At 40.0% G+C, this 15,000-nt stretch overlaps 3 protein-coding genes across 4 annotated transcripts in view; 2 read left to right on the top strand and 1 right to left on the bottom strand.

Moving 5' to 3' along the window:
• Window positions 1-4,709, top strand: part of LOC5516401 (fibrillin-2-like) — a 24,624-nt gene extending 19,915 nt beyond the window's left edge. Inside the window, exons 23-28 of the mRNA XM_048733672.1 lie at window positions 470-572; window positions 2,271-2,332; window positions 2,503-2,622; window positions 3,281-3,332; window positions 3,611-3,697; window positions 4,589-4,709. Coding sequence (XP_048589629.1) covers window positions 470-572; window positions 2,271-2,332; window positions 2,503-2,622; window positions 3,281-3,332; window positions 3,611-3,697; window positions 4,589-4,692 — 528 coding nt within the window. The 3' untranslated portion in view covers window positions 4,693-4,709. The remainder of the gene's footprint in view (window positions 1-469; window positions 573-2,270; window positions 2,333-2,502; window positions 2,623-3,280; window positions 3,333-3,610; window positions 3,698-4,588) is intronic.
• A 2,737-nt stretch (window positions 4,710-7,446) lies between these two features.
• LOC5516395 (transcription factor sox-3) lies at window positions 7,447-10,998 on the top strand. The gene has a single exon (XM_032386296.2). The coding sequence runs from the start codon at window positions 8,974-8,976 to the stop codon at window positions 9,709-9,711; it is 738 nt and encodes a 245-aa protein (XP_032242187.2). The 5' UTR covers window positions 7,447-8,973; the 3' UTR covers window positions 9,712-10,998.
• A 3,103-nt stretch (window positions 10,999-14,101) lies between these two features.
• Window positions 14,102-15,000, bottom strand: part of LOC5516383 (probable trafficking protein particle complex subunit 2) — a 7,766-nt gene continuing 6,867 nt past the window's right edge. Inside the window, exons 4-5 of one of the 2 annotated variants that reach the window (XM_032386329.2) lie at window positions 14,924-15,000; window positions 14,102-14,371 (exon numbers count right to left, since the gene is read on the bottom strand). The exon at window positions 14,924-15,000 is cut by the window's right edge and continues 9 nt beyond it. In XM_032386329.2, coding sequence (XP_032242220.1) covers window positions 14,273-14,371; window positions 14,924-15,000 — 176 coding nt within the window. In that variant the 3' untranslated portion in view covers window positions 14,102-14,272. Of the gene's footprint in view, window positions 14,739-14,923 lie in introns of both variants that reach the window. The other variant, XM_048733674.1, reaches the window with a different exon arrangement.

Genomic DNA, 15,000 nt, shown 5'->3' with positions numbered 1-15,000 from the left:
TTGGTGTGTGTAGGTCCGTATATAGGCGTATCATGTATTGGTGTGTGTAGGTCCGTATATAGGCGTATCATGTTTTGGCGTGTGTCTGTCCATATAATGGCGTATCATGTTTTGGCGTGTGTCTGTCCATATAATGGCGTATCATGTATTGGCGTGTGTCGGTCCGTATATAGGCGTATCATGTTTTGGTGTGTGTCTGTCCGTATATAGGCATCATGTATTGGTCGATCCGTATATAGGCGAATCATGTATTGGACCGTAACACCCGACTTTCGTCACAATGTTGTTTTGTTTTTGTCTTCTTTTGAATATTCAAAACTCCCGTCATTTTTTAAAAATACGACTTTCCCTGCCGTATTCGATATTTTAAAGATATAAATTGGCTTTTTTAATTGTAGTATTTTATGTATATTATGCATACGTGTGTATTTTGCGAGCAAGGGTCAAAAGATGATGTATCGATGTTTAGGACAATGGTGGATGCCAGCACAACTGCACCAACACAATCGGCACCTACCAATGCACGTGCCACCCTAAGTTTAAGCTTCAGCCAGACGGGAAGTCTTGTGGACGTAAGTATACCAATGCACGTGCCACCCTAAGTTTAAGCTTCAGCCAGACGGGAAGTCTTGTGGACGTAAGTATACCGATGCACGTGCCACCCTAAGTTTAAGCTGCAGCCAGACGGGAAGTCTTGTGGACGTAAGTATACCAATGCACGTGCCACCCTAAGTTTAAGCTGCAGCCAGACGGGAAGTCTTGTGGACGTAAGTATACCAATGCACGTGCCACCCTAAGTTTAAGCTTCAGCCAGACGGGAAGTCTTGTGGACGTAAGTATACCAATGCACGTGCCACCCTAAGTTTAAGCTTCAGCCAGACGGGAAGTCTTGTGGACGTAAGTATACCGATGCACGTGCCACCCTAAGTTTAAGCTGCAGCCAGACGGGAAGTCTTGTGGACGTAAGTATACCAATGCACGTGCTACCCTAAGTTTAAGCTGAAGCCAGACGGGAAGTCTTGTGGACGTAAGTATACCAATGCACGTGCCACCCTAAGTTTAAGCTTCAGCCAGACGGGAAGTCTTGTGGACGTAAGTATACCAATGCACGTGCCACCCTAAGTTTAAGCTTCAGCCAGACGGGAAGTCTTGTGGACGTAAGTATACCGATACACGTGCCACCCTAAGTTTAAGCTGCAGCCAGACGGGAAGTCTTGTGGACGTAAGTATACCGATGCACGTGCCACCCTAAGTTTAAGCTGCAGCCAGACGGGAAGTCTTGTGGACGTAAGTATACCGATGCACGTGCCACCCTAAGTTTAAGCTTCAGCCAGACGGGAAGTCTTGTGGACGTAAGTATACCAATGCACGTGCCACCCTAAGTTTAAGCTGCAGCCAGACGGGAAGTCTTGTGGACGTAAGTATACCAATGCACGTGCCACCCTAAGTTTAAGCTGAAGCCAGACGGGAAGTCTTGTGGACGTAAGTATACCAATGCACGTGCCACCCTAAGTTTAAGCTTCAGCCAGACGGGAAGTCTTGTGGACGTAAGTATACCAATGCACGTGCCACCCTAAGTTTAAGCTTCAGCCAGACGGGAAGTCTTGTGGACGTAAGTATACCAATGCACGTGTGGCCTAGTGTGTTAGCGCGTCGGCCTCTCACCGCTGTGGCCCAGGTTCGAATCCTGGCTCAAACTGGGGATTTTTCCGGGTTCCTGCCTTGAATCGAATTTGTCACAAGTGAGTTGAAGTTATTCTCCCGTGTTTCCAGTCTTCTCGGATAAGGACACTAAACCGGAGGTCCCGTCTCTTCAAGCTGTACTACACTAAACCTGAATCGAAGGGACTTAAAAGAACCACTGGGGACGCAATAAACCCTCTGGCAGTGACCACCCCCAGTGACAGTGCTTACTAACCGAGGTTACACTTGAGTTGGAGCCGTGCTCTGTTGTGTCAACCTTACCGCTATTTCATATGTGTAATAGTGGTAGAAGCCTTATAAATCATAAATCATAAAAAAACCTAAGTTTAAGCTGAAGCCAGACGGGAAGTCTTGTGGACGTAAGTATACCAATGCACGTGCCACCCTAAGTTTAAGCTGCAGCCAGACGGGAAGTCTTGTGGACGTAAGTATACCGATACACGTGCCACCCTAAGTTTAAGCTGCAGCCAGACGGGAAGTCTTGTGGACGTAATTATACCGATACACATATATTTGTAATATACGAATGTGATATGTTTAGACGAGCATTTCCGTTCCTTCATTAGATTGCCCAACATGTGACGACTTTGAGTCACTGATGGAAACAGTGAGGAATCTTAAAAAACAGGTAAGACAACTTCTTAAACAGGTCAGACAACTTATCAAACAGTTCAAAACACTCAGACAACTTATAAAACAGACAATTCATAAAACAGATCAGATAAGCTTATAAAAGGTCACACAAGCTATAAAACAGTTCATGCGAAAAAATCATTGTCTGATTTGTGCACCGTTTAGGTAGCGTCCTTAGAGGCGTGGCGTCAGAGTACTGGGCGTGGATGCGTGGACGAGGATTACGAGTTCCATGCTGAAGATAGCTCGTGGAAGAAGGCGTTCTGCTATATGTGCTCTTGTGAGGTATACTTCTGTTCTTATTCAATCCCTTCCCTACTGTAAATGTCTCGCCAACACCTCCTCCCTCTTTTTTTTCCTCCCCATCTATACTAACGGGGCTGTATCTAGAATCACCTCAGAAAACATGGTCAGCATTTGTATCTGTGTATAGAAGGGGATCGATGCCACATTTTCAATTTTCACGCGATTAATAACAATAACAATAACTTTATTCCAATAAATACCAATACAGGTATATTAGGATAATATACAAAGTAGGTTGGCTTATATGCCTATCCTCTATTCAAAATATTAAATTACATCATCACAAAATTTCAGGACTAGGTTCGTAATTTAGTCATCTGTTAAGCTCATAATATACAAAAAAAGGTCTTTTGGCCTTAACAGTTTGAAAGAGTTCTTGATTGCAAATAGATCATTAAAAAATTAATTGAAAGAAGGAAAAACTCGTCCCTGTTTTCGTTCAAAGAGCCAGCTGAAGGGGGGGGGGGGGGGGGGGGGTAATTCTACCAAACCTCCCTCATATGTTCTTACGGTTTTAAACATCTTTTTTTTTTAACGGCGTGTATTTCGTGGTTTACTTCACAAAACTGTTGAGGAGGCGCATCACAGATAAATGTCGGGTATCAAACTGATTATGGGATATTGCTCTATATTTCAGCGCGGCAAGGTGAAATGCGAGCGTGTAATTGGCTGCCCCAAGGGTACCCCTGGTAAGTAGCACCGAGCGTGTAATTGGTTGCCCTTAGGGTGCCCCTGGTAGTAGCACTGAGGGTGTAATTGGCTGCCCCCAGGGTACCCCTGGTAAGTAGCACCGAGCGTGTAATTGGCTGCCCCCAGGGTACCCCTGGTAAGAAGCACTAAGCGCACTGTTCAGAGAAGTTATGACAATGTAGCAACAATATTGACATCGATCTCTTTGGCATGTTTTCTCAGTGATAGTGATTTTGGCTGTGATCATAATATCACTCATGATGCTCTTTGTGTTTAGTAACACCTGCCAAAGCCACCGAGCGTCCCCAGACCTCCCCCCTAGACGCCACGACAACTGGCGCTTCTGTTGACGAGGACAATACGAGTAAGAATCTGTTAGTGCATTGATAATGCATTGAAAAAAAAAACGGCAGTGTTTGCCCTGGGACGAGCTTGCTTTGACGTCATGAATCAGAAGCCGGGTTCAAAACTCCTGTGACTAGCTGGGGTACCCAGTTCTTTTGAGCCACAAAATAAGTAATCGTCATTACCACAAACACTATCATCATATCGACATGATGTCACAGTCATTTCTTATTAAAGCAACTTGCATTCACAAATCATTTGACTTTGGAGTGGCGAACTCGCTCGTGCTCCGGCTTTTTATGACAAAATAACGTAAAAAAAAGGTCCGAAAAAAAAGGTCCTCTAAGGGAAAAAGAAATAAAAATTTGGGGTTCTATAAGGAAGGGCACCTAAAAAAATAATTACAATGAAAGGGAGGCTCTGAAATTTTAAGGTGTCTTGAGTACATTTGTACATTATCACCAGGCGTTCGGCGCACAGTCAGCTTTACCAACTAACAGTGTCTTTAAGGTATCTTGAGTACATTTGTACATTATCACCAGGCGTTCGGCGCACAGTCAGCTTTACCAACTAACAGTGTCTTTAAGGTATCTTGAGTACATTTGTACATTATCACCAGGCGTTCGGCGCACAGTCAGCTTTACCAACTAACAGTGTCTTTAAGGTGTCTTGAGTACATTTGTACATTATCACCAGGCGTTCGGCGCACAGTCAGCTTTACCAACTAACAGTGTCTTTAAGGTGTCTTGAGTACATTTGTACATTATCACCAGGCGTTCGGCGCACAGTCAGCTTTACCAACTAACAGTGTCTTTAAGGTATCTTGAGTACATTTGTACATTATCACCAGGCGTTCGGCGCACAGTCAGCTTTACCAACTAACAGTGTCCCTACAATATCCCATCTTTAGGCTCAGGTGTGTTCACCACAGGAATCCCACCAACCAGCAGTCGCCCAGCTGCTAAAGAAGACGGCTTATTTACCATAAATCGCTCAAGGAAGAAGCTCAAGTGAATTATAGCTCAAGCAACGAAAAAACGTCAGAGATAGGCAGTGGATTAAGCCTATCAAATGTCAGAACATCCAGGCTTTTGTTATTGCGTACGTGTGATATAGTTGTGCTTTGCTATATAAGGCAGTGATTATGGCCTTGCGCACGGTGTTGCGCAAGCCTGGCTCAACAAGAAATTTCTCGACATTTCGTTTTATATTTACTGCTATTTCTTAAGTATTGCGTTATACGTATCCGGAATTTCGGATATAAAAGTTTGATTATCGTAGTTTTTAAAATTAGTCATACTATTTTTCTAATCTAATAGAAAACCTCGATATTTTGTTGTCGAAGTATGGACGTTATGTAGTTATCAACAACTGCTGCGTAACATTTGAATGCTGCAAATGTGTTTTGCCTTTTTTGCCTAGTTTTGCCCTATCGCGCAATTTTTTTGCCCTAGCTTGTTTTTGCCTTTTTTGCCTTCTTTTGCCCTATCGCGCATGTTTTTGCCCTATCTCGCATTTTTTTTCCTTTTTTGCCCTATCGTGCACTTTTTTGCCTTTTTTTGCCCTATCGCGCGTCTCTCTAGAATCCTGCTATAAAAAAATCAAAATTTAATCCAGCTTCGGAAAATTCAGATTATGGGAGCTCTATCATTGAACAAGTTAGGCTTCTAAAATTATTTTCGTTTTAGAATGTATATTTCTCCATGCTTTAAAGTTTGCAATATTCAAACTCGAACGGGGCGAATTCTTGTCTTGCATAAGAAGATGAGAAGCAAGAACTGAAAGTAGACAAATACCCGAGGAGTTTAATTATATCAACAGGCTGCCAGCAGCCATTCCTTTCTTCTGAAATTACGTCTAGAAAAGTATATATATTATTCGCACTTGTTTTAGATTTCGATAATATTCGGGATAAAAAGCACAATAAAAATGCAGGAAGAGCGCGATGGCAAAATAAGGCAAAAAGGGCAAAAAAAGGCAAAAAAGGCGCGATGGGCAAAAAGGGCGCAATGGGCAAAAAGCAAAAGGGCAAAAAAAGACGCGATGAAGGCAAAAAGGGCAAAATAAGGCAAAAAAAGGCGCGACGTAATTCGACGTTTTTTGTTTTCTATTGTCGAAAAAATTCTAACGCTGCTTATCGCTCCCGTCTGTTCACATTTCTTTTCCTCTTTCTATAAAAAGGACAGCATCTTAAAGAGAATTTCAAGTGCATTCCATTTATGACATTGATCAAACTACAAAAGAAAAAGTTTCTTTTTAATTAGCAAAAAGATGGAGTAATGTTCATAAAAAAAATGGGCTTTAAAACGGCCCGTTTTTATGGCACTGTTTTTATTTTGATATATTTCTTTAATGTTTTTAAAATTTTTACTATCTCAAATTTTTGATTCGAGATGCACATTAGACAAAGGTTATCCAAATAAAATAAAAAGTGTGTAGCTTTCTCGAGATCAAAGTTATAATCATAAACCTAGCGTTATAATTTTTGTTACGCTCTGATGCGTTGATAAAAGTTTGATTATCGTAGTTTTTAAAATTAGTCATACTATTTTTCTAATCTAATAGAAAACCTCGATATTTTGTTGTCGAAGTATGGACGTTATGTAGTTATCAACAACTGCTGCGTAACATTTGAATGCTGCAAATGTGTTTTGCCTTTTTTGCCTAGTTTTGCCCTATCGCGCAATTTTTTTGCCCTAGCTTGTTTTTGCCTTTTTTGCCTTCTTTTGCCCTATCGCGCATGTTTTTGCCCTATCTCGCACTTTTTTTCCTTTTTTGCCCTATCGTGCACTTTTTTGCCTTTTTTTGCCCTATCGCGCGTCTCTCTAGAATCCTGCTATAAAAAAATCAAAATTTAATCCAGCTTCGGAAAATTCAGATTATGGGAGCTCTATCATTGAACAAGTTAGGCTTCTAAAATTATTTTCGTTTTAGAATGTATATTTCTCCATGCTTTAAAGTTTGCAATATTCAAACTCGAACGGGGCGAATTCTTGTCTTGCATAAGAAGATGAGAAGCAAGAACTGAAAGTAGACAAATACCCGAGGAGTTTAATTATATCAACAGGCTGCCAGCAGCCATTCCTTTCTTCTGAAATTACGTCTAGAAAAGTATATATATTATTCGCACTTGTTTTAGATTTCGATAATATTCGGGATAAAAAGCACAATAAAAATGCAGGAAGAGCGCGATGGCAAAATAAGGCAAAAAGGGCAAAAAAAGGCAAAAAAGGCGCGATGGGCAAAAAGGGCGCAATGGGCAAAAAGCAAAAGGGCAAAAAAAGACGCGATGAAGGCAAAAAGGGCAAAATAAGGCAAAAAAAGGCGCGACGTAATTCGACGTTTTGTGTTTTCTATTGTCGAAAAAATTCTAACGCTGCTTATCGCTCCCGTCTGTTCACATTTCTTTTCCTCTTTCTATAAAAAGGACAGCATCTTAAAGAGAATTTCAAGTGCATTCCATTTATGACATTGATCAAACTACAAAAGAAAAAGTTTCTTTTTAATTAGCAAAAAGATGGAGCAATGTTCATAAAAAAAATGGGCTTTAAAACGGCCCGTTTTTATGGCACTGTTTTTATTTTGATATATTTCTTTAATGTTTTTAAAATTTTTACTATCTCAAATTTTTGATTCGAGATGCACATTAGACAAAGGTTATCCAAATAAAATAAAAAGTGTGTAGCTTTCTCGAGATCAAAGTTATAATCATAAACCTAGCGTTATAATTTTTGTTACGCTCTGATGCGCAACACCGTGCGCAAGGCCTTATCACGTGACACTTGTCATGTGACACATCCGAAAGGCGCATCCTTTGTTTGTAAAAATACTTATAGCTATTATCATGGCCTTAGTCTCTGTCACCCGCGATTTTGTCGTGAGAAATCATCCATATGCGCCATGCTTCTAGAACATACTGTTTGTCAAGAGGTTATTTGTAAATAGGAATTTTTTACTAGCAAATAAATGTTTAGTGAAAAAGCGGATTTGTGTAGCACATAAAGTGAAGTCTTGTTGCTAGTGTGGATGGAAAAACTATTGCCAATAATCTATTTTCCTTGTTATTATTCCTGCTCCATACTCATTATTGTATAACCTTTTTTAGTATATAAAACTCGGGAACCTCGCAAGAACAAGCGATTTGATTGGTTGAGAAACTTGGGATACATTGAATATACACCTCCTAAAAGGTGGATGCGCCCCGAAATCAAGCAAAATGGCGGGTGTGCCGATTTGCAAGTTTTTTCGAAAAAAAAAGATTGCTCTAGAGCGCGTTTTATTTACTAAAACAATTATACCATTCCCATTTCGGCGGATAGTGGCTTTAAAAATATTTCGCCACTATCCACCTCATTGCAAATGGTATAATTTTTAATATCTTTTCCAGACATTGATATTGTCTAAGTATGTTCGGCATTTTGGTAGGCTTCTTTTTTTGGTTTTGGTATGTCAGTCTTACGGCTAATATCTGAGCTAAAAATAAGACGAGATTCATCGCAGACTTAAGGTATTTGAAGTAACGGTTATAAAAAATATGTTAAGACAACCTTGAAAGTGAGCGTAATTTACTAATTCAGAAATTAATGAGAACAGAATGCCATGTAGTTTTGTTTTTCGAAACTTTTTTGCTGACTTTTGGATTTGTTTTTGAACAATATTGATGAAGTAAAGCACATCCTGGAGTTGATGGTATTGACGTCAACTCCTTTGCTTTCATTGTACTTATTGTTTTTTTGGAGTTGGACTCAAGTTTGAGAGAAATCTTAGAATGCCATGTGAGCTCTTTTTCTAGCCTCATGTGCTCCGTGCGACGCTGGGAATTTGACATGCGAGAGAAGCGGAGTTTTTCAATTGAATCTTTTCTCTTGATGGGGTTTCGTGACAGGAGAGAGCACAAAGGGTTTGCTCGCTGTGTCGTTATAAACCTTAATTAGAAGCTTACATAAGCCTGACGAGGTTGTATCTTCTTAAATGCAGTAAATACATTGAAGTAAACGGATTAGCTTTTGTCACCATAAATCCCTGTTGCAAACAATACAAGCACAAGTTAAAAGGGTAAGCAGTTGTGCTGGGGTTTTCAGTTCGTCTTTTACCCTTAAGGCTGTACGTCAGACTCAGAGGGCCTTTTTCTAGCTATTTATTTACAAAATCTCTTGCTTTAGTCTAGGCGGAAAATATTGTTTGAAAACCACATTATTGAAGTCGCAGACAAAGTTGTATTAGTGTACAGCTGTTTAAGTACGAAGTTAAATATCGGAATTTATCGGTATTCCTGCAACACCAAGTTTAAACACCATGAACGTGATCGCAAGTCAAGATCATGTTAAACGACCCCTTAACTCATTCATGGTTTGGGCAAAAGAGAAAAGACGCGCCATGAACAGAGAGAACCCAAAGATGCGGAACGCCGAGATCAGTAAGATCCTGGGAGATGAGTGGAGAAAGATGCCAGAGAGCGAGAAACTTCCATACACAGAAGAAGCCTTAAGGCTGAGACGACAACACAAAGTCGACCATCCAAACTACCGCTACAAACCTCGCAGAAAGCATAAGCAAGGTCAGCTGATCAGAGAGCAAGTATTTGAAAGGCTCGCACCCAGCACTACCTCATACCCATGTCTGGTAACTTCTTCAAGCTGTATACCCTCAAGCCGTGTAGCGTCTTCATTTCCACACACTACGCTTTTGAGCGGACTCCTTCCTCCTCGATTGCCAACGGAAAGGAGCCATTTTACCACTGAGTTAGCTCCGAGGAGTCTTCTACCAGCAAGCGCGCTAGGGACGCCGTTTTTCCCGCCATTTCACCTCGTACCACCTGTCAGGGGGTCTTCGAAAGAGCTCAGCAACCTCCATAGTGCCCCGACGACGGATTTGACGAGGCTAACCCTCCCCAAAGACTCACAATTTACTTTTGCACCAATACCCCTTCAAGGAACTACTACAAACTCCAGTGTCTCCGGAGTACCTGCATCAGAGTCCTTGAAGCAGCCACCTCCATATTTGATGTTCAAAGCAAGAGTACAGTACATGTAAACGCCGCCAAAAAAAAGGGGTGGATAAAAGATCTTAGTTGGACCATAAGAAGGCTTAGGTAGCCTTAGATACTATCAGCTGAACAATGGGTATCTCATTCTTATATTCATGCCCTCGGGCTTAAATGTACGGTCAACTCTGAGAAGCATGGGGCATCAGGAAAACGAAGTAATTCAGTTTAAACATCGTAAGTAGAAAAAAAGAGATGTTTTAGGCTTGAAAGGTCACGTCTGAAAGATTAGTTGCTATTGTTCACATTGTCTCAGTCGGCTGATTTCTTAAGTTTTATTCATTTTTCTTTTTATAATGTTGGTGTAAAACTGATGTTATTGACGAAACCACCTACCGGGCGTTAAGCCTGCGCACGCCATTCCCACTTGAGGTCCGTTGGCTTAACGTACGCATATTTATGTGACCGTCTTGACCTTATATCCTCCTCTACAATACATTCCACTAAGGGTAACGTTTCTTGCTTGTGAAAAACCTGGATTTCTTGCATTCGTGACAGGTTGTCTTTTACATTATTTGCTTGTTAATCCTGACGGCAAAGAACAGCGAATTTTAATGAAATAAGAAATAATAATTTTACATTTTGTTGTTTTGCACTTTACTTCTTGTAAGGGCTACCGTGTTAAAATAAGTGTGCTCACAGAATCCCTTTTGCGGACTTATTACAACGTGTGACGTTTTCAGTAGTACTGTTCTCGCCAAGGAAGATTAAGCCTTTTTTGTTGTACATTCCCTCTGATACCTTTTCACGTCGAAGTAAATCTTAAGCACGTGTGCTTGGTAGACAATAGAGATCTAATGTTCTATCACAATAGACAGAACGTGCAACTCAATTGCGTAATCGCCAGTCAGGAAGATGCATCGCGCGGTTTTGGCATCTTGTGGTCTATTTCTATTTGTGGGTTGCCTCACTTGACAGGAGTTTGCTTTTGAAAAACGCAGCTTACTGAAACTGTTATCTCGTTGAAAGAACAAGGAGTACCAATTTGTGTAGAGTGCGCGTCTATCGCGCAAAGCTTTAAAGGGGGGGCATATGGAAATCTTGTCGGAGGGGGTGAAAGCAAATGGATAAGCAGGTTCATATTGTGTTCGTATTTCTGGTTAAACGCAGCTATCACATTTGGGGAGTATTCTTTTCTGAGAGGTAACTTGGATACCCGACTTGAATTTATTGGGACGTGATTAATTATCTAAAAATTAGTATTCATTAAATCATTTCTTGCCTTATTGGTACTGTGAAAAGAGAAGCGATTAGAAATAAAGTAAGGCTTAATATGACTTCTGGGTGTTTGCAAAGTTCAGGTCCCTAGTGTAAGACGGTAATGATTGCATGATCTCAAAATTTCAATCTTGAAAAGGCAGACATAAGCCAATTGTCTGCGAGTGATTGTCAAGCGAGGAGTAAATGGTGGGTTTTGTTTGTAAGAGAATAGAAGTCGCGCCATTGTTGTTTTCATTTTGGAAAACATGCCATACCAAAACTGCAAAAAATCCCTTTGTTTAACTCAAAGCCCATAATTGCACCTCCGTCTTAACTACATGAATATTTTCCCGGCTAAAAAAGCAGTTTCTAAAATGACAACTTTATCGGAAATAAACAATCATTTCAAAAAAGTTTTGAGACTTCTATTGCGCTATAAAGAAGACTTGCTAAGAAAGTTCTGATTTTTGCTTGTGCTTTGTCTATGACAGACAATTAAGATGACAGTGTCGTTGTTGAAAGAGTTGTATCAGCATCGGTCGCTTGCTCACAATTCACTCTAAGGCTTCATGAGAACTAACCAAATCTTATGCCGTCAGCTCATTCCGTGTTTGCAGGCTACAATTTGCTGTTTGTTTCCGCATTTGTTTAGGCGTCGGCTGGGTTAATTACCCGGCCGATAACGAGCTCTAATGCTTTGTTTTTCACAAGACTAATGGCAGTCAAGTACGGACACGCTTTTCCACTTTTCATCACTTTTTCTCTCAAGTGGTATTTCAAATGCTCTAATGTTCAGAACCTGTACACAAACCAATTACAACATGGTACACATGTCATTACATTTTCAAGATGTCGTTGATAGATACCCCCAGGTTTTATTAGACTAACGAGACTAAGATATCCCTTACACGGTTTGTTTTCCGTATTTCACCGGATCAGTTTGTTGGCTAGGCATTTCTATTCTAACATGTGAAAATTAGACTAAAGTTTTCAATAAAGCATAATTTACTTTTTGCGGCCTGTACTTCGTATAATATTTGTATTGTTGTCACTGCATGTACTGCTGGAACGACGAAATAAATTGAACTAAAAACGATAACGAGGTTTTGTTTAATGACATTTTAGGAATTCTTTTCCGAGCTTTTTCTCTCATGCAAACGTGTTCAACCTCGAGTGTTGTCGCTATCGTTTGGACTTTTTGAGTAGACATATGTCCTTTATAAAAGTATTCAATTGGGAATAGCAGTAAAGCAAAAGTCGAAAGGCTATGTTCATTTACTAGCTTTTTGCCACGTTCCCATTTCTAAAGCAAACAAGCTTTGGTTCCCATCTAAGTCAATAACAAAAGTATTAGTTTCGCGTCTTAACAGCTCGCGAAAACAAAAAAGGTGTCAATCCAGAGAAACAAAGATACAAATTAGTAGCTATTAATGACCACGACAAATGGCTTCAATAACCGCCATCTCGAAATGAATTGTGCAATGGCTTCCACAAATCAGTAACACCAAAAAAAACAGAATTCCTTCTCCTTCCTTTTTCTAATCACAAACAAGATCCGTGTGATGCCATTTTGGCATTCATGTAGGTTACATGAATTTCTTTGATTGTTTTGGAGCGGGACTGTAGTTGGGTGTTGGCGTTTGTGGGCATGGCTAATTGTTCGGCGATGTCTCGCGTCTCTAATAGCTATCTAGTTGTTGGATAATTATCGAAAAAGTGTTGAATTTTGTTGAAACGTGCCAAGGAAGCGAAAGAAATAACGCGCAAGGCGAGAATAAGCAAAGGGTCACTGGTTCATTCATAAATTTCCTAGATGTTTTACAATATATTCTTTAAATTAGAAATCAAACATAGCGCAAGATGTACTTAGGGAACTGTAAAGATGGCAAATTAACTATTTAGCAGTAGAAGTCATACTCTGATGTCGATTGTTTATTCCTTATAACATTGGGAAGATTGCATAAGAAGTCAGTGGAAAGGAAAGAGTCGTGCAAGATCACGTTTCATGGTTGTTAAAAAAATGTGTACTATTTACGATATACTATTGATTGGCTATTAAATGATATAATCAAGGTTACCCAAAGGTAATTAATCACAAGATTCCCATTAAACTAGTACAGCGAAGACGCCGTTCTCGTCTTGCTCAAGGGGCGTGGCAAACATAGCGTGGTCCCGAATCCTTCAAACTTTACACAGAAGATGTTCACATGTGGCTAGTGTGATATCCAGACTGTTATGCCATTTATTGTAATTGTATCTATTTGTACTCGCGTGCAATAAACTAGATACAAGACAGGGGCTGTACTGTGCTGTAACTGTTGATTCACCTGTAGTTATTTTATGTGGAAATTCACAATATACCCGATGCTGCTGGTATTTGAATGAAAGGGTATCGAGGGAGCGTAGGGTACGAGTTTTTGAATCAATAGATCTCTGTCGGGCCCGTTTGAAGCGCTCGCAACAGCACATGTTCAACATGCTAGATGTACATTAGACAGATGAACGGTCCTGTGAACATCCTCTAACAATAGCTCTACTGTTTGGTCGTTTGGCCACCTTATAGACTGTTCTCATGGTTTCTCTGTGAAGCATGTGCGTTATTCAATCTGCTGGGAAAAGATTTGCAACTGAACAAAACGTGCTTCTATGTAGATTGAAGGCCTAAATTCCCATTATTTGTCTTGTGTGGGACAAAGAAAAGGGTAAAAAATATTTTTAGGGATTTTCCCAAAAAAATTTCCATCTGATCAGAAGAGAGAAACCATTGGAGCTGTCTAAGGCAAATTTAATATTGCTTAAACAGGCCCTTGGGGGTGGTAGAAAAGTAGACCTTATTTTCCGGGGGGGGGGAGGGGTTGGAGGGGGTGAGTTTGCTGATAAAAATCTGAAAAAAAAAGGATTTTTAATGCCATTCAGGACTTTTTTTTCGGATTTTGCTACAAACAAAGTTTGACATATAGATTTATGATATACCAGAGTGACCTAGAATGCCTTTTTTATCTAATTCGCCTATGCTTTAATGTTTTGTCTACAAATAGCACGTCTATTGCGGACCAGAAGTAGATTTTCTGCCGTTGTGGGGGGCGTACCCCCTGCACCCCACCCCCCCTGGGTACGGGCCTGTTAAATATAAGCAGTTTAGTTTAAAGTAATGAATAAGAAAACCCTGGAATGCACAAATACTTTTATACCCCTTTATATGCAATGTAATCAATACATTTCTGACAGATTTTTAAATTTTTACAAATCACAACTTTCTGATAACTTATACAAATTCCAAAACTATTTACATAATATTCTGTACACAATTCTGAACCATTTTCAACATGTTTGCAGAAATATTACTACTTTCTATGGTAAAATGTGCTTTTTAGCAGCTAACAGCACCTTTTTGTCAAAGTTTGCAGATTTTATTTTACTATTTATCTCATAGAATGGATTCATCAAAACCTGAAATAACAAAAATACTAGATCAATCTAGAGTTGGAGCACTCCCAAGCACAGTCAGAACTTTACAACATCCAGAATATAGTTTCTAGGTCCTACAAAATGAAAGGAATTGCCAAAGATATCCTATTAGCTCAATTTTCTAGCTATGGTCATGCAATCCTTGTGCAATCAAACATTTTATCTGTGATGCAAAACTGAAAACTAATCACCCTCATAAGATACAATAGTACAGATGCGCGGCCGAGTCGAAGAAATAGCAAACCACCTTAGGCAGCCTCCATACAACTTGTGTCTGACTACAGAATCAAGCTTAGGATTGAATGCATGGTTTTTGTAGAGGGAGGAAAACTGGAGAGCCTGGTAACAACTGTCAGAGCAAAGGAGAGCATAAAGTAACTCAACTCACATCAGAATTGAGAATCAAACCAGAACCCAGTGGTGAGAAGCACAGCTCTGCCACCCAAGCTCCCCCCAAAAAGAAGAAACCTAACATTGGTGTACCATTTCTCTGATGAAATGATATACACATGCATTTGTTCTTTTCTTCCTCACCTTTATAAACGTCTCATACACATCGCTAAAGAAGTTCTTGATTCCATCATCATTCTTCACATCATGCAGCATCATAA

This window comes from Nematostella vectensis, chromosome 10 (genome assembly GCF_932526225.1).
Source record: "Nematostella vectensis chromosome 10, jaNemVect1.1, whole genome shotgun sequence".
Lineage (NCBI taxonomy): Eukaryota > Metazoa > Cnidaria > Anthozoa > Actiniaria > Edwardsiidae > Nematostella > Nematostella vectensis.
The sequence above is the reverse complement of the archived record's forward strand: the minus strand, read 5'-3'. Positions and strand labels throughout refer to the sequence as shown.

Excerpts from the sequence above, each read along its gene's own strand:
- LOC5516395 (XM_032386296.2), top strand. The coding sequence starts at position 8,974 with ATGAACGTGATCGCAAGTCAAGATCATGTTAAACGACCCCTTAACTCA.